This window comes from Pristis pectinata, chromosome 2 (assembly GCF_009764475.1).
Source record: "Pristis pectinata isolate sPriPec2 chromosome 2, sPriPec2.1.pri, whole genome shotgun sequence".
Lineage (NCBI taxonomy): Eukaryota > Metazoa > Chordata > Chondrichthyes > Rhinopristiformes > Pristidae > Pristis > Pristis pectinata.
This window is the reverse complement of record NC_067406.1, coordinates 28,005,788-28,031,020: the sequence shown is the minus strand read 5'-3', so window position 1 is coordinate 28,031,020 and position 25,233 is coordinate 28,005,788. Positions and strand designations below refer to the sequence as shown.

General features: G+C 41.6%; 1 protein-coding gene across 1 annotated transcript in view; it reads right to left on the bottom strand.

The window, feature by feature from the left end:
- The window catches only part of dcc (DCC netrin 1 receptor), a 703,166-nt gene that overhangs the window by 20,015 nt on the left and 657,918 nt on the right, over nt 1–25,233 (bottom strand). Inside the window, exons 24-26 of the mRNA XM_052034012.1 lie at nt 15,896–16,058; nt 11,420–11,649; nt 6,056–6,172 (exon numbers count right to left, since the gene is read on the bottom strand). Of these exons, the coding sequence (XP_051889972.1) occupies nt 6,056–6,172; nt 11,420–11,649; nt 15,896–16,058 (510 nt within the window). The remainder of the gene's footprint in view (nt 1–6,055; nt 6,173–11,419; nt 11,650–15,895; nt 16,059–25,233) is intronic.

The window sequence follows — 25,233 nt, the reverse complement described above, 5'->3', positions numbered from 1 at the left end:
GTCACGATTATGCTGGCAATTTCATCCATTTACCTATCTTTCTTTAAAAGAATCATAACTTTAGTGGAAAGCTGTGTTCATTATTGGTCATTCAACCTGGGAAAGTGATGATCATCGCTTTTCCAGAATATAGCATTTGCAAAATGCGAGTGTCAAATTAACAGCAAGTTAGTATATAGCACCCTTCTTATTGAATCAATTTTCTTTGCTGAATCTTTGCCTGGTTTTAGCACTCATTCAGTATTGAATAGCCACAACCCATACTGAAGAAGTCAGAGCAAGTTCAATCAAATGAGTAGAGACAGGTCCCAAACCATAAAATTGGCCTAAATACTATGGCAAGTGACAAGAGGTAATCTTTTTCACATTGACCAATAACAACAATATTGTCTCTAATGACAACTCTGCATTTATCTATCAATTGGAGATATGGCAGGTATTTATCTGGACTAAACTTACCTACTCGGGTGGGTGCAATATTGGACCTTCTCTTGGGGAATGAGGCAGGGCAAGTAACAAGTAGCAGTCAGGGAGCACTTTGGCTCCAGCGACCACAATTCTATTAGTTTTGAGATTGTGATGGAAAGGATAGGACAGGTCCACAGGTTAGGGTCCTAAACTGGAGCAGGACTGAATTTAGGAGGAATTAGGCAGGATCTTGCAGATGTTGATTGGGAGAGCCTGTTTGAAGGGAAAAGAATGAATGGCAAGTGGAAGGCTTTTAAGAGTGAGATATCAAGATCCAGGGGCAGCATGTTCCAGTTAGGGTGAAGGGTAAACCTGTCAAGTCTAGGGACCCTGGCTGATGGGAGATATTGAGGCTCTGGTTAAGAAAAAAAAGGAAGCGTGTTTAAGAGGTCGGGGACGAATGAATCTGTTGATGACTATAAAAAGATTAAGAATACGCTTAAGAGGGAAATCAGGAGGGCAAGGAGAGGGTATAAGATGGATCTGACAGGTAAAGTTAAGGAAAATCCCAAGAGATTCTACATATATGTTAAGAGTAAAAGGGTGTCTCGGGAGAGAGTAGGTTTCCTTAGAGATCAGCAGGGCTGCCTATGTCTCGAGCTGCAGGAGGTGGGTGGGATTTTTAATGAATATTTCTCCTCAGTGTTTATGAAGGAGAAAATCATGGTTGCTCAGCAAATAAGGGAAACAAGTGAAGATGTTTTGTACAACGTTCATATTACCAGGGAGGAGGTATTTGCAGGCTTACAGTGCATTAAGGTGGATGAGTTCCCAGGACCTGACCGAGTGCATCCTCGGACTTTGTGGGAGGCTAGAGAAGAAATTGCAGAGACCCTTGTGGAGATATTTGCTTCATTGTTAGCCACTGGCGAGGCTCCCAAAGACTGGAAAGTGACTAATTTTGTTCTTTTGTTTAACGTTGAAGGGTAGCAAGGACAAGCCAGGGAACTACAAGCGGTCAGCCTGGAGTCAGTGGTGGAGAAGTTACTGGAGGGTATTCTGAGGGACAAGACCTACCAGCATTTGGATAGACAGAGTCTGATTAGGAGGAGTCAGCATGGCTTTGTGTGTGGGAAATCATGCTTGATGAATCTTTTAGATTTCTTTGAAGAGGTAACCAAAAGGGTAGATGAGGGTAGGGCAATCAATGTTGTCTATTTGAACTTTAGCAAGGTCTTTGACAAAGTTCCGTATGGCAAGCTGATCTGGAAGGTTAAGTCCTATGAAATCCAGGGAGAGCTTGTTAGGTGGATTCAAAATTGGCTCGGAGGTAGGAAGCAGAGGGTGGTGGTTGAAGGTTGTTTGTCAGAATGGAGACTGGAGGGGTCGCTGTTGGGACCCTTCTTATTCTTTATTTATATAAATGACTTTGACGTGAATGCACAAGGCTTGATCAGCAAGTTTGCATATCACATGAAATTAGGTGATGTTATTGATAGTAAAGAAGGTTATTGTAGATTACAGGGAGATCTTGATCAGCTAGGGAAGTAGGCTGAGGAGTGGCAAATGGGTCTCAATGCAGATAAGTGTGAGGTGATGCATTTTGGAAAGTCAAACAGAGTAGGACTTATACTATGAATAGTAGAGCCCTAGGGAGTGTGATGGAACAGAGGGACCTAGGAGTACAAGGAGTTATAAGGAGAGGTTGGCCAGGCTTGGTCTTTATTCCTTGGAATGTAGGAGAATGAGTGGCGACCTTACAGAAATGTTTAAAATTATCAGAGGCGTAGATAAGGTGGACCGTAACAGCCTTTTCCCCAGGGTAGAGGATTCCAAAACTAGGGGCCTTAGGTTTACGGTGAGAAAGGAAAGATTTAAAAGGGACCTGAGGGGCAACTATTTCATGCAGAGGGTGATGAGTATATGGAATGAGCTGCTGGAGGAAGTGGTTGAGGCAGGTACAATAGTATCATTTATGAAGCACTTGGATAGGTACATGGAGGGGAGAGGCCTGGAGGGATATGGGCTGAACAGAGGAAGTTGGTACAAGCTGGGAGGACAATGTGGTTGGCATGGACTCGTTGGGCCGAAGGGCCTGTATCTTGCTGTATTGTTCTATGACTCTAATTTGTGGCTTGCAGCAAACAGCCAATTGTAGAGTCAATGGCATCAACTTATTCAGAAAACAATCTATTTAAAAATCGAAAAAGTCAAATTAATAAATAATAAAGCAACTTCTCTCAAACTAAGCAGAGCATTTTTGTTAGAAATACAGGGAATGGAGGATACTTACTGACAAATCTGCCCTTCAATTCAATGTCCATAATTTAATGTAGCACAGGCACCAAGCTTGATGGACAGTGGATCTAACCAATCATGCTCTCTCTATCATGGAACAGTGTTGTGAATACACAGAGCCTAACAACAATAACTTGTATTTATATATAGGCTTTATTATAGCAAAATGCTCTGAGGCACTTCACAAATGCACTGTCAAACTAAGGTTGATGCCCCAAGTCACGTAATCCTGCACTTTCTTGTGTTCCCATTTCCTCAATTATTCCTGGAACTTAGTTGGTAAATGAGTAGATCTGCATAGAGCAGCTTGCAATGAGTATCAATGCCCCAGCACCATCTTGCAAAGCAAATATGTTGTATGCGAGATATAATTTGTCCCAACACTGCACTTTAACTCTGTCCAAAAAGAATACCGTAACCTGAAGTAATATTCTCCTTTCCTACACCACACATCCAAATAATCTATTTATCATCTACTTTTCATGGATGCTGTGGCTGAACATGCAATAGAATATCATCCAAAATGCAAGCAAAGAAAGAGCAATTGCTTCAAAATATCAGCTGATTTAAATTTCAGACAAAATTGGTGATGTTGTAATGTAACTTGTTAAGCTGCAAAGGTTATGAAAATTTCATCTTTGCATTTGTTTTGGCTCTTTGCTGATGTCATTATAGATCAGGTAACACTGAGAGCCGAACACAAAATGTTCATTTATATTCTCTAATTTAGATTTCACTCAGTTTTGGGGTTTTCATTTGTCTACTATTATGCTCAATTTAGTTGAGAGAGTGTATCTTTCATCAACTGTAAAGTGAGATACACAGACTGATAGAATAATGCAATGTCTATTATTCTAAATCAGGACTCTATGTGTTACAATTCCACTTCTTCAACTCCCTCTGGAGGACACAGCCCTCCCAGTTTCTGTTAATAAGAAAGGCAGCCACACACAACATGCATATAAAACAGCAGAAGGTGCATGCTAGAGAAACAGCTAAGACATCTGGAGCAAACAGACCAGCTTGACAGCCCTATCACCTCATGTTGTGAATGATAATAGATAATTAAGCAGTAAACAACCTTATCCTCAGTAATAGTGGAGCCTGGAACATGAATGAAAATGACAAAACGGAGACATCTGTAACTGTTGTGAGCCAGAAGTGTTGGGTAGATGAGCCATTTCAACTTCCTTTCGATGTTCCTACCATCGTAGAAGCAGCTATCAGCCGATTTGATTCCTTCCATGCGACATTAAGAAATGGTTGAGTGCACTGCCATATCCCAGAACTAGCTCCACTTCTGGCAAAGCAATTCCAGAATGACTGCAGCCCTGGTATCTGTATGATGTAGTCAAAAATTTGTCCAAATATGTCCTCCCATAACAAGCAGGGCAAAAATCATATCCCAAATAATGACCACTCAGTCATCAGCAAAACAGTGGAATGTTTCAACAATAGTGCAATCCAGTAGGCTCACCATTGTTCAGTTTGGGTTCTTCTAATATCACTTAGCTATTTACCTTGATATAACCTTAGTAATTACCTTAGTAATGAGTTTTGGTTGCATTGCTATAGGAAAGATGCCATTAAGCTGGAAAGAGTATAGAGGAGATTTACGAGGATGTTGCCAGGATTTGAAGGACTGAGTTATGGACTGAGGTTGAGAGGGTTGGGACTTCTTTCATTAGAGCATAAGAGGATGGCAGGTGATCTTATAGAAGTGTATGAAATAATGAGGGGCATAGACAGAGTCGATGTGCACAGTCTTTTTCCCAGGGTTGGGGATTCAAGAACTAGCGGGCATAGGTTTAAGGTAACAGGGGAGAGATTTAAGAGGAACCTGAGGGGCAACGTTTTCACCCAGAGGGTGGTCAGTATATGGAATGAGCTGCCAGATGAAGAGTTTGAGGAAGCTACATTAACAACATTTAAAAGGTACTTGGACAGATACATGTATAGGAAAGGTTTAGAGGGATATGGGCCAAACATGGCCAAATAGGACTGGCTTAGATGGGAGTCTTGGTCAGTATGGACCAGTTGGGCCAAAGGGCCCATTTCTGTACTGTATGGCTGCATGACTCTGTGACTCAAGAATTGAGATGAAAGCTATTGTTTTTAATGTCAAGGCAGCAATCAACTGAGTAAGGTGCCAAGAAGTACCAATGAAATTGAAATTAATGGGAGCCAATGGAAAAGCACTCTACTAACTGGAGACCACTTCCAGGACATTGCTGCAGGAGCTCCTCAGGGATTTATCCTTGACCCAATCACCTTCAGCTGCTTGTTCAAGAGCTCCCCTCTATCATAGGGTCAGAAGTGGAGATGTTCACTGATGAGTACAGTGTTCATTTCCCCTCACTTTTCAGATATGCAGTAGGGGGTGGGCAGTATTCAGGCATAATGGTGTCACAAGTAGCATTCATGCCACATAAGTGTTAGGTAATAGCCACCTCAAACAAGTTAGCGTCTAACCCTCTCTGTAGAAATAGAAGCAGGAGAAGGCCATTCAGCCCCTCATGCTTACATTCAGTAACACCGTGGCTAACCTTTTACCTCAGGGCCACTTTCCTGCAATCAACCATTAACCCCTGATACCCTTAAAAATCGCCAAATCCCCCAGTATGTTTTCTCTGGGAGATCATAATTTAGAAACCAAACTGCACTGGCACATAATTCTCTGATTTCAAGAGCTGTGGAGAATGATTGAGCTCCTTATTGCTCAAAGTCTTTCTTCCAAAAACAACGTACAGGCCAGGAGTTTGATGAACTACCCTCCACTTACCTTGATGAATGTAGCTCCCATAAGGCTCAAGAGACTCGACACTATCCCTAATAAAACAACCGTTTAATTTGTATCGTAATAGCAAATTAAACATTTGTGCTGCCTGGCTCTGAGGTATTGGGGTTGTAATACTATGCTGTTTACAAAATGCTCTGAATTATTTCATAAACAGTTCTTCAATATCAGATCACAAACCCATGACCTCTATCTGCTGAAATGTCAAGGGCAGCAGGAACATTGGAAGATCAACTGCTTACAAGTTCCTCTCTAAATTACACACTATTTCAATTTCCATTCATCACTGTTGGTGCAAAATCCTGGAACGTCCTTCCTAAAAGCAACAAGGGAATGGAATGTTCTCACCATAAGACTACAACAGTTCAAAAAGGTTGTTCATCATCATCTTCAAGGAAAGTTAAGGGTGGACAATGCAAGCTGCCCTTGCCAACTGATGGACATTCCATAATGAGTAAACACAAGAGAACCACAAAGGCTTTTTCTGTCCAGAATATTTTTGACATCACTATGCAATCATAGTCTTGACTCAAAAAACACCAAACTTCTTACATGGATTGTTGGGCTGTGAATCCATGGGAATCATCAGTTTGGGTCGGGTTCCTCTTCGAGCTGCCAGAGATCGTTCTAATGTTGACATACTGCTTCCAGCTTCATCAGGATCATGACCTTTGGACAAAACAATTAGAAGAAGCTACCAATTAGAAGAATCTACCATTAAACCAGAAGCTACCAACTCATCAACATTTTTCTTTGTCAGTTCCTTGGAATCAGGATGTCTTGCTTCACTCTAGTTCTGAGAGCGGAAAAAGCTTGTAAGTGATTTCATTTATAGTGGGATGACACTTCACACTAGTAACCACATGGTCTTGATGGAGTGAAGTCTCGGTCCAATGGTAAGGAAGTGAGAGGTGAATGGAGACCAGGCTCTGCTGCACAGGTTTAGCACACACATGCAAATGGACACACCTGCACACTCAGCATGGTGCACATACGTGCACACACAGACATGTACACACACACACATATGCATTCACACATATACTCTGATCATACATGCACTTCAAGCACACACAGCCACAACTTCTGCACTTTAATGGCACATTCCTGTGCTATCAAAACTCAGGCCATCCTTCTACACCATCAATGTATGGAAGAACCCCAAGTGCAGCTAAATATCACTATATACTAATATTGTTAAATACCACAGCCCATAATATGTATGATCATTTTGACATAACACTAAAAACTGAACAGGGCCCAAATATTTCAGGGTCTTGCCTCACATTATCCTGACAAGAAGTTTTTTTTAGGGGGTTCTATGTGGTTATGTTCTACTAAGTGCCATGTGGAATTGCCATCAAATTTAGTTATAGAGTCATATAGTCATACAGCACGGAATCAGGCCATTCGACTCAACTGGTCCATGCTGACCAAGATTTCCATCAGTCATGACTAAACCCACTGTCTGTTGAGAACATATATAGGTTACTTTATGTGCCAAATGTAGGGGATACTGTTGCAGCAGTAACTGATTCTGAGCAAACAAATGATTTTTTTTGAGTATGAGTCTGAGAGTGTAGGCCTGGCAAAATCCCAAAATATGCAGCCTACAACCTTCAGTCCAATCTAACTGAACTCCTTTCTCCCTGCCTACTAGCATTCCCATCCCCAACTTTACTGCCCTTTTTGTGTCTCAGGGGCATGGGCTGGGGCATCTCGTCTTGTCAAGGTGACAATGGCCTTGCAGGCCAAGTTCCACTGCATGAGGGAGACCTTCCCCGAGTACCCAAACGACTCTTCTTGGACTTGTAGTATGAGAGTGGGGAAGAGGAACTGGGATAAATAATTCCCAATCATGCATCTGCAATTTCAGGCTCAGATATCTAACTCTCACTAGTACATCCTACTCACATCACAGCCCAGGCTCCCTACTTTAAAACTGGGAACAATTAAACATATGCAGTACTTTAAGCAATATGTATCTAATCTGGAGGCCACTTCTTTATGATTTTCACAGAATAAAGAAACCAATGTGTGAAAAGCAATTACAAAAACGCATGTGAGATCAGTTACTAATCAATACCCTGGAGAAAGACATGAAGACTTCAGAACTAGGAAAAGTAAATGGGGAGGTCTTGGGGATAGTCCACATTACAGTAGAGGAGGTACTGGATGTCTTAAAAGGTATGAAGGTAGACAAATCTCCAGGGCCTGACCAGGAATATTCAAGAACACTGTGAGAGGCTAGAGAAGAAATTGCGGGAGCTCTGGCTGAGATATTTGCATCATCATTAGCCACGAGTGAGATGCCGGTAGACTGAAGGGTAGTGAATGTCGCACCTTTATTTAAGAAGGGCAGCAAAGAAAAACCTGGGAACTTTAGACCAGTAAGTCTAACATCTGTGGTAGGTAGGTTACTGGAGAGGATTCAGAGGGGTAAGATAACACGTACAGTACATCTGGAAAGACAGGGGTTGATTAGGGGTAGTCAGCATGGCTTTGTGCATAGGAGATCATGTCTTACGAACTTGATTGAGTTATTTAATGAGGTGACCAAGAAAGCTGATAAGGGCAGGGCAGTAGACATGGTTTAGATGGACTTCAGTAAGGCCTTTGATAAGGTTCCACATGGTAGGCTGCTCTGGAAGGTTAGATCGCATGGAATCCGGGGAGAGCTGGCTAATTGGATACACAATTGACTTGATGGTAGAAAGCAGAGGGTGATGGTGAAAGGTTGTTTCTCAGACTGGAGGCTTGTGACTAGTGATGTGCATCAGGGGTGGGTGCTGGGCCCATTGTTGTTTGTCATCTAGATCAACGATTTGGATAAGAATGTACACGGTATGGTGAGTAAGTTTGCAGATGACACTAAATTAGGTGGCATAGTGGACAATGAAGAAGATTATCAAAACTCACAGGGGGATCTTGATCAGCTGAGTAAGTGGGCTGAGGAATGGCAAATGGAGTTTAATTCAGATAAGTGCAAAGTGTTGCATTTTGGAAAGTCAAATCCAGGTAGGACTTTCACAGTGAACAACAGGGCCCTGGGGAGTGTTGTAGAACAGAGGGACCTTGGAGTACAAGTATATGGTTCATTGAAAGTGGAGTCACAGGTAGATAGGTGGTGAAGAAGGCTTTTGGCACGCTGACCTTCATAAGTCAGGGCATTGAATATAAAAGTTCCGAGGTCATGGTGCGGTTGTACAAGACGCTGGTGAGGCTGCACTGGGATATTGCGTTCAGTTTTGGTTGCCCTGCTATAGGAAAGATGTTATTAAATTGGAAAGAGTGCAGAAAAGATTTGCAAGGATAGTGCCAGGACTTGAGGGACTGAGTTATTGGGAAAAGCTGGACAGACTAGGATTTTATTCCTTAGAGTGTAGGAGACTGAGAGGTGATCTTACAGAGGTGTATAAAATCATGACTGGGCATAGACGGGGTGAATGCACTCAGTCTTTTTCCCAGAGTTGGGGAATCAAGAACTAGAGGGCATAGGTTTAAGGTGAGAGGGGAAAAATTTAAGAGGAAATTGAGGGGCAACTTTTTTTTACACAAAGGGTGATATCAATGTGGAATCACTGTAGGTTTCGCTGTACATGTGACTAATAAAGCTAATAAAGAGGAAGTGGTTGAGGCAGGTACAATAACAACTTTTAAAAGACATCTGGACAGGTACGTGGATTGGAAAGGTTTAGAAGGTTATGGACCAAAGGCTGGCAAATTGGACAAGCTTGGATTGGTTATCTTGATCAGCATGGACCAGTTGATAAGATAAGATATCTTTATTTCAATAAAATATCTTTGTTTCAATGTACATTGAAACACACAGCGAAATACATCTTTTGCGTAGAGTGTTCTGGGAGCAGCCCACAAATGTCGCCACACTTCCCACACCAACTTCCTAACCCGTACGTCTTTGGAATGTGGGAGGAAATCAGAGCACCTAGAGGAAACCCACGCTGAAACAGGGAGAACATACAAACTCTTTACAGACAGCAGCCCGAATTGAACCTGGGTCACTGGCGCTGTGATAGCTTTACGCTAACTGCTACACTACTGTGCCATTGGGCCAAAGGGTCTGTTTCTGTGCTGATTAACTCTATGGCTCAACGTTTCCCACCACATTCCAAAGATGTGTGGGTTGGTAGCTTAATTGGCCACTGTAAGTTGATGCTAGTGTGTTGGTGAGTGGTAGAATCCGGGTGAGAGTTTATGAGAATGAGGGGAGAATATATAAAAAAAAAGTAATGTAGGACTAGTGTTAATGGGTTGCTGATGGTTGCTGAAAGTGATTGATGAGGGCAGGGCAGTGGATGATGCCTACATGGACTTTAGGAAGGCATTTGACAAGGTCATTCATAATATGAGAAGATTGAGATGTATGGGATTCACAGTGACTTGATAGTTTGGATTTAGAATTGGCTTGCTCATAGAAGATAGAAGGTAGTGGTGGAAGGGTGTTATTCTGGCTGAAGGTGCAGGGATCAGTGCTGGGACCTCATGGTTGTGATATATATATATATATATATAGGATGAAAATGTAGATGGGTGGATCAGTAAGTTTGCAGATGATGCAAAGATTGGTAGAGTTGCGAAGAGCGAAGTAGGTTGTCAAAGGATACAGCAGGATATAAATCAGTTACAGATATTGGTGGAGAAATGGCAGATGGAATTTAATCCAAACAAGTGTGAGGTGTTTCACTTTGAGAGCTCAAATGTAAAGGGAGAGTATACAGTTAATGCCAGGACTCTTAACAGCATTGATGTATAGAGGGATCTTGGGGTCCAATTCCATTGCTCACTGAAAGTGGCCACACAAGTAGATCGGGTAGCAAAAAAGGCAAATGGCATGCTTGCCTTCATTGTTTGGGGCTTTGAGTACAAGAGTCAGGAAGTCATGTTGCAGCTACATAAAACTTTGGTTAGGCCACACCTGGAGTATTGTGTGCAATTCTAGTTGAAGGATGTGGAGGCTTTGAAAAGGGTACAGAAAAGGTTTACCAGGATGCTACCTGGATTAGAGGATACGAGCTATAAGGAGAGGTTGGACAAACTTCGGTTGTTATCTTTGGAGCATCGGAACCTGAGGGGAGACCTGATAGAAGTTTATAAATTTACGAGAGGCATAGATAGGGTAGGCAGTCAGAATCTTTTTCCTAGGGTAAACATGTCAAATACTAGAGGACATACATCTAAGGTGAGACGGGGCAAATTTAAAGAAGATATGCAGGGCAAATTTTTTTCACAGAGAGTGGTAGGTACCTGGATTGGTCTGCCAGGGGTAGTGGTGGAGGTAGATATGATAGTTGTGTTTAAGAGGCTTTCAGATGGGCACATGAATATATAGGGAATAGAGGGATATGGATCATGTACAGGCAGAAGAGATGTAGCTTAATTTGGCATCATGTTCGGCACAGACATTGTGGGCCAAAGGACCTGTTACTGTGTTGTATCTTTCTATGACTATAACTATTAATGTAGACCAGGAAATCCCTTGTCTCACTGTGAACTAAATTATTGAGAAATCTGGAATAATAAAGATTATCTTTTCAGATATTTGTGGGAAGGCAGAGATGAGAGGCTGGAAATGATTTCCCCTCCCCTCCCCAACCAAAGATGTTGTTAAGCATATGAAATAACCTTTCCCTTGAAAACTAAATTTCACCTTAAGTTAGCTTATATGGTTATGGTTTCTGTGTATGTTTCATATGATAACATTCTCCAGTTGACCTCACTGGGTTACATATTGGGCCTGAGAGAAAAACATATTAGAATGCAAGGAACTCACAAAGATTTCCTAGTGGATGAAGTTCCACCCTGACTGTATGCCTTCAGAATACTTGCATGATAGGACACTTGGTAAGGTCTTGATTCTTCTATTATTCAAGAACTTAAAAAAGTACTTGGGCTTACCTGAATGGGAACCGCTTTTACTGGTGAGCTGATTCTCTGAGTGGCTGTGGCTGACAGGTGTTATATCCTGGCAGCTTTGTTGCATGGGTGAATCTCTCACAGATGGATCAGGTCCTGAGGGCTTTTCAATATTTTTCATCTCCATTTCTTCATGATGTATCCAGAGGTCTGGAGGTCTTAAGTCTTTTTGGCTGCCCTTTCGCTTGCCACCACTATGTGCTGCACGTTTTCTGTGTTGAGAACAAAGTAAATTAAGGAATAATTAAATGGGAACAAATGATGTAATAAAATCTTAAAGTCATAGAGAGATACCACGGGGAAACAGGCCCTTTGGCCCATCGAGTCTGCATCAACCACCCATGTCATACTAATCTTACATTAATTCCATTTTTTATTCTCTCCACATTATCATCAACTCCTCCCAGATTCTACCACTCACCTACACAATAGGGACAATTTACAGTGGCCAATTAACCTACTAACATGCACGTTTTTGGCATATGTTAGGAAACTGGAGCACCCAGAGCAAACCCATGCAGTCACAGGGAGAACGTGCAAACTCCACACACGCAGAATCTGAGATCAGGATTGAACACAGGGCTCTGGCACTGTGAGGCAGTAGCATTACGAGCTGCACCACTGTGCTGCCCAATCAATGATCACTGATTTTAAGATTAATCATGGCATCTAACGGTGAAGTCCCTTTTTTTTGTATATTTGAAGGAGGAATTTACATGGTACTATCCACTGGGCACAAGTTAGATTTCTCCACATGTGGATGAATGCAGCTTCAAATGCAAGCAAAGCAGTCTACTTGAGCAGCAGCAGCTCAACCACCACTTGAATATTCTCCTTTTCTGTCACTGATGCACTGAGGCAGCAGTGTGTATACCATTTACAGAATGCATCTGCCAAGGCTGCTTATAGAACACGTCCTAAACCTGCAACCTCAAGCACCAAGAAGGCTAACACCAACAGATGCAAGGCAGTGCCACCACCTGCTAGGTTTCTTCTAAGTTATACACCATACACATTTGGAAATACATCACCTTTCCTTCTCTGTCACTGGATCAAATCCCTGGAGATACCTACTTAACAGCATTGTGGGAATACCTTCACTACAAGGGCCATCAGGAAGATGACTCATCATTTCTCAAGGACGATTACAGCCTTGGCCAGACCAGTCTTACTAGACTTCCACAGCTATACAAGCCTCTGAGATCTCTGTGCTTCTCTAATTCTAAAACCTTGCTCAACTTGAAGGAAGCATCTGTGGTACCATCTATTGGGTACAAGTTAGCATTCTCCACATATAGAGAATTTGGTCTGGAAAGTTAGGTCCCATAGAATCCAGGGAGATCTAGATAGGTGGGTTCAAAATTGGCTCGGAGGTAGGAAGTAGAGGGTGGTGGTTGAAGGTGGTTTCTTAGAATAGAGGCCGGTGACTGGGGGTGTCCCACAGAGGATGGTGTTGGGACCCTTGTTATTTGTTATTTATATAAATGATTTGGATGTGAATGCACAAAGCTTGATCAGTAAGTTTGCAGATGACACAAAATTAGGAGGTGTTGCTGACAGTGGAGAAGGTGATCGTAGATTACAGGGGGATCTTGATCAGTTAGGGAATTGGGCCGAGGAATGGCAAATGCATTGCAATACAGATAAGTGTGAGGTGATGTATTTTGGAAAGTCAAACTAGAGTAGGACTTACACTATGAATAGTAGGGCTGTAGGGAGTATGATGGAACAGAGGGACCTAGGAGTAGAAGTGCATAGTTCACTGAAAGTGGCATCACAGGTAGACAGGGTGGTGAAAAAAGTGTTTAGGACACTGGCCTTCATCAGTCAGGGCATTGACGATGGGAGTTGGGACATCATGTTGCAGTTGAATAAGTCGTTGGTGAGGCCACACTTGTTTTGGTCACCATGTTATAGGAAGGACATAGTTAAACTGGAAAGTGTGCAGAAAAGAATTACAAGGATGTTGCCAAGACTAGAGGGCCTGAGTTATAGGGAGAGTTTGGCCAGGCTAAGACTTTATTCCTTGGAATGTAGGAGAATGAGGAGCGACCTTATAGAAATGTTTAAAATTATGAGAGGCATAGATAAGGTAGACAGTAACAGTCTTTTCCCCAGGGTAGAGGATTCCACAACTAGGGGTCTTAGGTTTAGGGTGAGAGGGGAAAGTTTTAAAAGGGACCTGAGGGGCAACCTGAGGGGTGGTGAGTTTTTGGAACAAACTGCCAGAGGAAGTGGTTGAGGCAGGTACAATGGTGTCATTTAAAGAGCATTTGGATAGGTACATGGAGGGGCAGGGTTTGGAAGGATATGGGCTGAACGCAGGAAATTGGGACTAGCTGGGTGGGCACCATAGTCGCATGGACTCATTGGGCCGAAGGGCCTGTATCCGTGCTATATTGCTCTATAACTGCATTTTACTTTGCTGCATCACTGAAAGCCATTCCATCAATTGACTGGAGTTTCCTTCCTAAACAAATGCTATTTACTTTCTTCCTTTAAGACCTTTGATTACAATTTAGGTTATCGGCACTAATATCTCCTTAAGTACCTCAATGTCAAATTATGTTTTATAGTCACTCTGTGAAGCACAATATGACATTTTATCCCATTACAGGCACAATATAAATGCAAGTTGTTTAATTAAGTACCAAGTGGGGCACTAACTCATTTGGCAATTGGAGAATCTGCACATAACTATTACATTAACTTCCTTCCTGTTACTGTTGATATCAAGATGAGTGCCCTACAAGGAATACCTTCACTATTCATACTTTAATATTTGTGTAAAAGATATAAATGTCTCCTATGGCTAAGACAAATAAAGTAATAGGTCCCTTGAATACAGCAAATAATTTAAGATAAAAAATGTCATGGAAACTACCATCAATGCTATATGAACAAATAAGCAACTCTTATTGTATATTTTAACATGTCAGTCAAATATATAAACTGAATTCTAGCAAAATTAAATTATCATCTGTGAATATTGTACATATTTTGGCGATTGCAAAGATAGTTTTCGGATCTCTGGACAGATATAATTCTGAAAGAGAATTATTTTCAATTTTCTTTTTTTTACACCCACCAATTGTTATGTAGAAAAGTGTCACAAGATACATTTGCAACTATGAGGTGTCTCCATTGTTAAATCAGATCTTGCTATCTAGAGGCCTGGACAAACAATGCAGAAACATGAGTTCAAAACCCACAACAGCAGATGTGAAATTTAATTCACTTAATTAAATAATCTGGAATTAAGAATAAAGCCTTAATTAATGCAACCAGAAAACTGCTGGAATGTAGTGAGAAATATCATTTGGTTTGTTAATGTCCTTCAGGAGGAAATCTGTCATTTATACTTGATCTGGTCTATGTGTAACTCCAGATCCTCCAATATACTTCAATGTTAATTGCCCTCTGGATTGCCTTGGTAAACTATTCAGTCCTGTCAGAACTGCTATTTCCCTGTAGCAGCTCAAGAAGATGGCTCACCACTCCCTTCTCAAGGGCAATTAGAGATGAGCAATGAGCAATAAACAGTAATGTCCATATTCAAAAAAATGAAAACAGGAAAATAAAATACTCCATTTCATTTAAATAAAATATGATGATAGGTTACCTTGGATCTTATATTCACTATAAGCAAATGCAATATTCTTTCACTTCTGTTTTCACCACTAGCTATTCAACCTTTCAGCTAAAAGTATATGTAAAAAGTGTGCCACCCGTTGGTAATCTCATTCAGAAAGTTCACATGGGTTCCTTGTATGGGGAAGGTTCAAATTCATTCTGAAGTGGTGTTTTTGTGAGTTTGGGATTTAGCATATTATGCTCACATTGGAGGAGGTTTGCTCTGCAGCAGGCTGTATTCTGCTCAGCCTTGATTTGCCATGGAGATAGGGTGCTCTTTTACACCTCCCCCCCCACTGACATCCTTCCCTTTGATGAATAACATTAGTTAAACCTTGCCTTGTGCCCTACTGTACAAATCTATACACTCACACAAAATACCTTATTTACTAGGCATTGCTATGCAGTGTTCAAAAATATTGGTCACTCTTTTTGTCCGTTTAACTCAAGATCCCTGAGCCTATGTAGCTGCAGTGAAACTGTTCAACTGTATTGGCATGCAACCATGGTGACAGATTGAGATGAGTTGAGGTGGGAAGAGACTGGGATGGAGCTTCAACACCAGCAAAGGGCAGTTGGGCTGAATAGCTTTGGTCTATGCTGTAAAATGCTACATAGCATCCTTACCACTATGGTGAATGAAATGAGCTAAATTAGTTTAAACTAGAAACTCAAACATGGATCATTTGGGTATAGATGTCTCAGTTACTCACCAGGTTAACACATGTAGACATCAGGTGACTTCCTTCAGATGTTATCACAACAATATGAGAATTATCATAGTAAGAACCAGGCTTCAAAGTAGTTAATAAAACACAAACATACTTCCTCTGCTGTGCTGAAGATCGACGGGTGCAAATCACAGCGACAACAATGACCACCACAACCATTATTGCACCAATGGAGACCACGATGATCACCAGTAGATTGCCATTCTTTTGAGGAGTTGCACTGCCGTGAGGTGGGTGCATTTGACCAATTGGCGGCTCTGGAAGAAAAAAGTATGAAATATTGATTCAGATATTTAGGATTGATCCCAAAAATGTGAAGTAAGGTCATTGGAAGAATTTTCCTATCTTCTTCATGGAATACAATACCACAAGTGTCAATAGAGTGAAAAGTTCTGGTGTTGAGTTAGTAATGACATAGTAGCACTGGTATGAAATGGCTTCCTCACTATGCTTAATACCTTTGCTTCACTATGTTACTTTAATGTAATTATAATAAGGACACTTCATTCTATTTGCAACATCAGCAGAGTCCAGGACAATTTTACATCTTTTATTGTCCAAAAATAATAGGATGGTATGGAAAACAATAACAATAATCTATAAACTGGTGAATAGTGAGGACATTCTACAGTATTAATATTTTATGCTGCTCTGATTATTCATATCATGCATTGGTTTTCATTTCTACTTTTTCTCTATTTCTTTTTTGCATTCCTTTTACAGAGTTTTCAAGCACTGCCAACTGGAGAACAGAATAAAAGATTTAATAAAACGTTTTCAGCTTCAAAGTGACAACCAAAATTCGCTGGGTTCTTGCTGTAACAGTTAAAAATGCCGGGAAGTTCAGAGAGGGTAAACTGCATAAGGTGAACAATTGTATCATACTGAGTAACACCACCACCAAATGTGATAGAGTGGCAGGCCTGAATAAGTGCAGGTGTTAGTTGTTCCTGTAGTTCAACCATATTTCAAAAATTGCTGACTTCTCATTGACAGATTGCCAATAGGCCTGTAACAACCAGCTTCTTCTTTCCATTCAATCACTCTGCAGAAAGCAAGTTCTCACAGAACAATGGGTAAATTAACAACCAGAGCACCTTCTTTTCCATAGACATGCCTTTGTTGGCATCGTTTCAGTACCAGCTTGCTCAGAAAAAGATAGGTCTCTTGTTAGTGATGGTGTCAGATTACCAACATACTGAAAGTGACTGTCGCTTTACATTTGGGAGAAAGAAATACCAAAAATCTGATCTGAAATTTGGGGCAGCCAGGGTAAGTCTGGATTGTACCAAAGACAGGAAATTGACAAAACTCATTTTGACATCATCTCAGTTCCAGCATCCTATAACCGACAAGAGAATCCTCCTTCTTGCCCTATGAGCATCACTGATGCTAATCACTGAAAACAGCTCAAATGAAGCAGTACAAAATAGAAATAAGGTTTGTTGACTTGCAGCATGCTGAAGATGTGCAGAAGGCAGTATTAGGAAGTTAGGAGAAGGATTAGGGCAGGTGACATCTCTTTTGTCGAAAGGTTTACAAGTCATACAATGGTATTTTACTGCAGGCACACACTTTGTCAAATGGACGTACATATTTCTTGGTTATTTCACATCCCATATCTGGCATTTCCTGACCGATTGTACAATCTATATTTATATAAAACATGCTACTTCAGAGAACCACAATGATAGTGACACAGAGACACAAGAAACTGCAGAAGCTGGAATCTGGAGCAAAAACAAAACATGCTGCTGGAGGAACTCAGTGGGTCAGGCAGCATCTGTGGAGGGAAATGGATGGTGCTTCGAGTCCAGACCCTTCATCTGGACTGAAATAGTAGAGGCAAGATAGTGGGTATATAGAGGTGAGGGGGAGAGGGGAGGCAGGAGAGGGGAGGCAGGAGAGGGCAAATGATAGGTGGATCCTGGTGAGGAGGGGTTGATTGGCAGACTTACCCTGGTTGCCCCATGATAAGTGACCACCTCCCAGATTCTGTTGCTATTTTCAGCCTTCCATCCCCCACCTGACACTGTCTGCCAATCATCCCCAGGCAGTTGGGATTAGTTAGAATGGCACAATAGTCGGTGCAGACATGATGGGCCAAAGAGCCTTTTCTTGTGCTGTACTATTCTAACTGTTTAGTGTTATAGCAAATGTAGAAATAGCAAAATTCAAGCATGCATGGCTGGATCTCACATTGTAATATAGCAACAGGAACTTCTCAATTCACTCTAATTATGAGTGTGCAACCTTGGATTAAGGTCGAAAGAGGAGAATTGTCTGAAAGCATCTGTAAACACTAAGTGATATCTTAACTTCAGCTAAGTGAACCATTTATCTGTGAAAGAAGCAGATCCTTAGCAAACAAATTGTCGACATGGCTAGTCGAGAAGAGACAAACCAGGCCGTCAAATGGAACAATGTCACACAACATAGATTTGTGAACATTTCATTTGAACTTCATGTACTTTGAATTATTCAAAAGAGGCAGCCAGCAATTTCTCTAAGCCTTGATGCATCATCCTGTCCTGCCTGCATCTTTTTTCTTCACAACAGCCCAATCTAAGAAGAAGCCAATGAAGTGTCCAGATAGATTTCAAGTTCCATAGAACAATATAGCACAATACAGGCCCTTCTGCCCACCATGTTGTGCCGACCTTCAAACCACTCCTAAGACTATCTAACACCTTCCTCCCACATATCCCTCTATCTTAAATTCCTCCATATGCTTATCCAACAATCTCTTGAACTTGACCAACATATCAGCCTCCACCACCACCCCAGGCAGTGCATTCCATGCACCAACCACTCTCTGGGTGAAAAACATCCCTCTGACATCTCCCTTGAACTTCCCCCCCCCCCCCCCCCCATTACCTTAAAGCTATGCCTTCTTGTATTGAGAATTGGTGCCCTGGGAAAGAGGTGCTGGTTGTCCACTCTATCTATTTCTCTTATTATTTTGTATACCTCTATCATGTCTCCCCTCATCCTCCTTCTCTCCAATGAGTACAGCCCTAGCTCCTTTAGCCTCTCCTCATAATCCATACTCTCTAGTCCAGGCAGCATCCTGGTAAATCTCCTCTGCACCCTCTCCAACGCCTCCACATCCTTCCTATAATGAGGCGACCAGAACGGGACACAGTACTCTAAGAGCCATAACATCAGATTCCCCGGATATAAGCATGGCCAAGTTGCAGAAGGTCCATTTGTATTTGTCTGGACAAAACATAAATGTGGTCTCTGGATTACATAAAGGTGGAATACAACAGAGAAATGGCCAGAACTGAGTGGTTTTCTGGGATCTATATTGCAACTGTTCTGCCTCCTGAGTTTTAACAAACTAGTAAGTGCAGTTGGGTAGTTTCACTCAGTAAGAACATTGCCAGTGGTCTCAGCAACATTAGACCAAGGTTTCTACCTCTGAACACAATCTTAGTGCAGCAGGGGTTTGAGTGTGAACATGATGTGATTGTGAGTGTGGCGGAGTGTGAACACGATGGCATGTGCACATAGTGATGAGGAATGAGAGCACCATCGCAGAACAAAGGGATGTCCCTTTAGAACTGAGATGAGGAGGAATTTCTTTAGCCAGAGGGTGGTGAATCTGTGGAATTCATTAGCATGCAGAATGCCCTCATGATTTTATAATCCTCAACAAGGTCACCCCTCAGCCTCCTTCGCTCCAGTGAAAATAGTCCCAGCCTATCCAGTCTCTTTTCCTCTGGGTGCTTAGGTTTCCTCCCACATTCCAAAGATATACGGGTTAGGAAGTTGTGGGCATGCTATGCTGGCGCCGGAAGAGTGGCGACACTTGTGGGCTGCTCCCAGACCACTCTATGCAAAAGATGTATTTCACTGTGTGTTTCGATGTACATGTGACCAATAAAGATATCTTATCTTAAGTCCTCTCTGGCAACATTCTTGTGAAACTTTTCTGCACCCTCTCTAGCTTAATCAACTTTAGCATTCATTTCGAGAGGACTAGAATACAAAAGCAATGATGTACTGCTGAGGCTTTATAAGGCATTAGTCAGATCACATTTGGAATATTGTGAGGAATTTTGGACCCCATATTTAAGGAAGGATGTGCTGGCCCTGGAGAGGGTCTAGAGGAGGTTCACAAGTATGATCCCAGGAATGACATATTTAACGTATGAGGAGCATTTGATGTGTCTGGGCCTGTACTTGATGGAGTTCAGAAGGATGAGGGAGAATCTCATTGAAACCTGCTGGATACTGAAAGGCCTGGATAGAGTAGACATGGAGAGCATGTTTCCATTAGTAAGAGAGTCGAGGATCCGAGGGCTCAGCCTCAGAATAAAGGGATGTCCGTTTAAAACTGATATGAGGAGGTACTTCTTCAGCTAGAGGATGGTAAATCTGTAGAATTCATTGCCACAGAGGGTTGTGGAGGCCAAGTCACTTGGCGTATTTAGGGCAGAGATTGATAGGTTCTTGATTGGTAAGCGGGTTAAGGATTACGGGGAGAAGGTGAGAGAATGGGGTTGAGAAAAAAAAATCAGCCATGATTAAATGGCAGAGCAGTCTCAATAGGCCAAATGGCCTAATTCTGCTCCTATATCGTATGGTCTTATGAGGAGCCTCACAGACAATCATAGAGTCATACAGCAGGGAAACAGGCTCATCCACACTGACCGAGATGCATATCTATGCTAATCCTGCATTTGGCCCATATCCCTCTATTCCCTTCCTATCCATGTACCTGTCCAAAACATTAAACACTGTGATTGTATTGCCTCTGGCAGCTTGTTTCATGTACCCACCTCCTTCTGTGTGAAAAACTTGTCCCTCAGATCTCCTTTAAATATTTCCCTTCTTACCTTAAACCTATGTTCTCTAGTTTTAGACTCTCCTACCCTTGGAAAATACTATGACTATCCACACTATCTATGCCCCTTATACTATTATAAACTTTTATAAGGTCACCTACCTCACAATGATGTCTGCACGATGGAATACTTTGATATGCTGTCTACAGAACCCAAACCTGATAATTCCAATATTCTGTCAGCCAGGAATGGAATCAGAGGCAGGAAATATTTAACCAAGTGTCACTGCCATGTTTTCAGTGTTTCATCTGGATTTTCATGGAATTTAAGCTAAAGATAGGGTGATTGATTGGGTACACCTAAATTGGAAACAATTGCTTCAGGGCAACTGGTGGACAAGTTTGTGGTGGCTCTTTTTAGCCACAGTCATGACTTTCTTCCCGTTCAACTGGAACTTCATTCTCATTCGCTCTCTCTCTCTCATTCTCATTCTCTCTCTCTCTCTCTCTCTCTCTCTCTCTCACACACACACACACACACACACACATACATGAATACAATTGCACATGGATGCACTTGCATATGATAATACGTACACATGTATCCAAACATAGAAATGTTCACACACACACACGCACAATACAAGGTTGGGTCATCAATACAGCAGGCATAAGGGAAGACTTTTATGTAGATGATGATGATCTGGAACTCAAAGTCTTATGAGGATAGGTTGAGTGATCTAGGGCTTTTCTCTTTGGAGAGAAGGAGGATGAGAGGTGACTTGATAGAGGTGTACAAGATAATAAGAGGCATAGATTGAGTGGACAGTCAGAGACTTTTTTGCAGGGCCAAAATGGCTAACATGAGAGCATAATTTTAAGGTGATTGGAGGAATATATAAGGGGGATGTCAGAGGTAAGTTTTTTTTTACACAGAGAGTGGTGGGTGCATGGGACGCACTGCCGGCAGAGGTTGTGGGGGCAGATACATTAGAGACATTTAAGAGACTCTTAGATAGACACATGAATGATAGAAAAATAGGGGGCTGTGTGGGAGGGAAGGGTTAGATAGATCTTAGAGGAGGATGCAATTTTGGCACAACATTGTGCGCCAACGGGTCTGTACTGTGCTATAATGTTCTATGTTCAAAGCCTGTCATGGTGGTGAAACCTGAGTCCATCAAGACATTCAACAAGGAGCTGGAGAGGCACTTGAGGGAAAATAATTTGTAGGGCCACAAGAAAAGAACAGGCTTGCTCCACAAAGACCCAATGTGGACTCGATGGGCCAAAGGCCTTCTTGCTCTAATGATTCTATGATCCTCTTTCATATTATAGTTTGATTTTGAATTTCATTACAAGCACAGTTTTCACCGAGAACCAAGCTGCAACATATTGCAAAAAACCTCACACTTGTAAAAAGAAATAAGTTCTCACATCAAATATGCTATATTTAGCTTAGCAACTGAGGCATTGTTCAACAGTGCAGAGCCTTGTTGTGTTACACATATATCAGAGGTGGATACAGTCACAAAATATGTTGCACTGGTAGATGAATCCCACCATTCGGAAGAGGAATTAGGACCGTTCATCATGGATTATAAACCTGCAAGATGAAATCCACAATTTGGAGCAATGTGTACAAACGCTACAATCTTCATCAAAGGTTGTTAGCTCAGCAGGTGAAATGCACTGTTTGGAACAGAAATAGAATCATTAATCACAGATTGCTGCTTGGAGCTGTGAAAGCTAATCAGATGAAGCATGGTAGGCAGTGCTGGAAGGAAAGAAAGAAAGGAGAATGCAAAAAGTGATTCATGCCAGTTCTTATATTCCTGAGGCCATGATATTGTTAAGCACTTTGTGAAGTTAAGTTACTGCCTTGGTTTTATCAGATCCCTGCTGTCTATGAGGGTCAGGGCTTATGTTGAGTTAGACTGGGGTGTAGTTGAGTACGTGCAGGCAGCCTGGATTAGAGATTAAGAGTTATAAGGAGAGTTTGGACAGACTTCGGTTGTCTTCTCTGGAGAGTGGAAGCTGAGGGGAGACCTGATGGAAGTTTATAAAATTAGGAGAGACATAGATAGGGTAGACAGTCAGAATCTTTCTCCCAGTGTAGAAATGTCAAATACTAGAGGACATGCATTTAAGTAAGTTTAAAGGAGATGTGTGGGGGCAAGTTTTTACACAGACAGTAGTAGGTGCCTGTAATGTGCTGCCAGGAGTAATGGTGAGAGCAGATACAATAGTGGCATTCAGGAGGCTTTTAGATAGACAGATGAATATGCAAGGAATGGAGGATATGGATTATGTTGCAGGCAGAAGGGATTTAGTTTAATTTGGGTTTATATCTTGATGCCAGTGAGGAATTACCAAAGCAAAAAACTGAAATAATTAAAGGTGCACATTGCATTGTCAGTGCACCATCCTATTTTGTATCCAACGTTTGACATTCAATATTGTAAAGTGTTTATTGTATAACTATGATCATCTCCACAGCGAAAATGGAGAGTCACATTTGGTGCAGACATTGTGGGCTGAAGGGCCTATTCCTGTGTTGTACGGTTCTATGTTCTGTGTTCTATGCAGCAGTCTTCCTGCATTTATCCCTGTCACTTGTAAGCCTTAACTTAAGGAGAAGCATTCAGACCAAAGCCCTAATGCTGCTTCTTATTTAATGTCCACACTTTGTGAGGATCAATGGATAGCAATCAAAAGTGGAATATCTGGTTAACTTTCCCCTCTGTAAATGGAGGACAATTAGTAGCCTCTATTACAGTTGATTGTAAAAGAACATAAGTAATGGAGGACTTTGCAGAGAACAGTATGGGTGGTGCTTTTCAGTCCTTTGAGATGCCTGATGTAAGATTATCCAGGTCTCAGAAGCATAAAGGAGAATAGGGATCACTGGTACATAGGAGACCATGAGTTTTGTGTCTTGTCTTTAAGTACCCATCTCCTCTCTTGAGAGAGGCTGAAGATAATGGTGAATTTCATCATCAATGTCTGCCTTTGCCAAGAGGTAACTCCCAAGATACGGGAATGCAGTCCACATTTTTCAGGATCACACGATGAAACTTTACAGTTGGAGGGCAGTGCGGTGCAGGGGAGCAGGTTGGTAAAAGACTTAGGCCTTGTGGATGAGCATTAAGGCTCATCTTCCTCAATCTTAGAATTATAAAGTCAGAGACTGTAGGAGGAAGCCATTCAATCCATCCTACCTATGCAGGCTCCCTGAATGAATTGTCAATTAATGCTCTATCTCCTTTTTCAAAGCTTTCAAGATTTTTAGTTTTTAAAGGAGATATCTTATTCATCTTGTAGATGTTAGCTGTGGTTGGTCACCTCCTCAGGATTAGGCAGTGCTGTCACCAAGCAGCTGTATCATGCCTCGTTAGAAAAGGCTTGCACTCCGCAGTGATAAGGTAAGTGAAAGGAACAGCTGTTCTGCAAAGAAATAGACTACTCTCTTCCAATGATTTCCTGTGTTCTAACAAATTTATGTTTGAGTAATTTTATGCAGTTCCTGAAATGAATAAAGTACAAGTGATGGTTATGTCAGGGGATATAGCACTCAGAAGGAAAGGAGGTTTAATATAACCTGCACCTTTTTCTTGCAAGAGTTCAGAAGACACCAATTAATTTTAATTCATCTACTTGCTCAACAATTTTTCAAATCAGATTCCCATCTCCAATGGGGCAGAAGTTCTGTCAATAAGAAAATGAATATTAATAACAGTTCTGCTCTTTTTAAAAATATCAGCAGTGTCAAACATCCATCAAGTATTGACAGCTGGATATTTTGCTCCCACAGGCATGCAGCTCCGGTCAACTTTTACATCTATAAGGACAGGAATGTGCATTATCTGTTCACTTTTCAAGACAGTTCCGGCTGAGTTCAGGGAATCTTCAGCTTGAACTAATGTGCTATCACTACAGCACAGTAGGATATCAGCCTACTAAACTAATGTGTACCTATGAATACCAACTGAATTTTTCCTAAGTTCTTGCTGTATTACTGAGCCTCTTCATCTCTGCTGCACCAGTACTAATCTGAGGGAGAGTTAAACAAATCAATTCTGCTGCTTGTCATTGATGAAATAATTTCCATTTTCAGTGTGGAGATGAGCATAGTTGTACAATAAACACTTTACGATATTGAATATCAAATGTTGGATACAAAATAGGATGGTGCACTGATAATGCAATGTGCCACCTTTAATATTTCAGCTTTTGCTTTGGTAATTCCCACTGGCATCAAGATATAAGCCCAGGAGCAGGATCTCCATGGAATTACAATTCTCCTTGCTTTTGAAGGCGGCCACAAGCTGGAGTAGAGATCCAAAAGAAAACTACTAATACCTCACCCAGTCTTCCTGTGTGAGCCATGATGGCAAGTACATGCAGATTACTCAACAAGACTTCGAGCTTGCACTTTTAAGATCTGCACTGCTGGAAAGTTGTACATGTCTACATTGTACATGGCATTTACACCTAGCAAACAGAACACGCAGATTTAAGAAGCAGGAAAAAATAGGAGCCAAAGAAAGTGCTGACAATTTGTTGGGACAAGAGACCGCAGATACTGGAATCTGGAGCAAAGAAACAAACTGCTGGAGGAACACAGAGGGTCAGGCAGC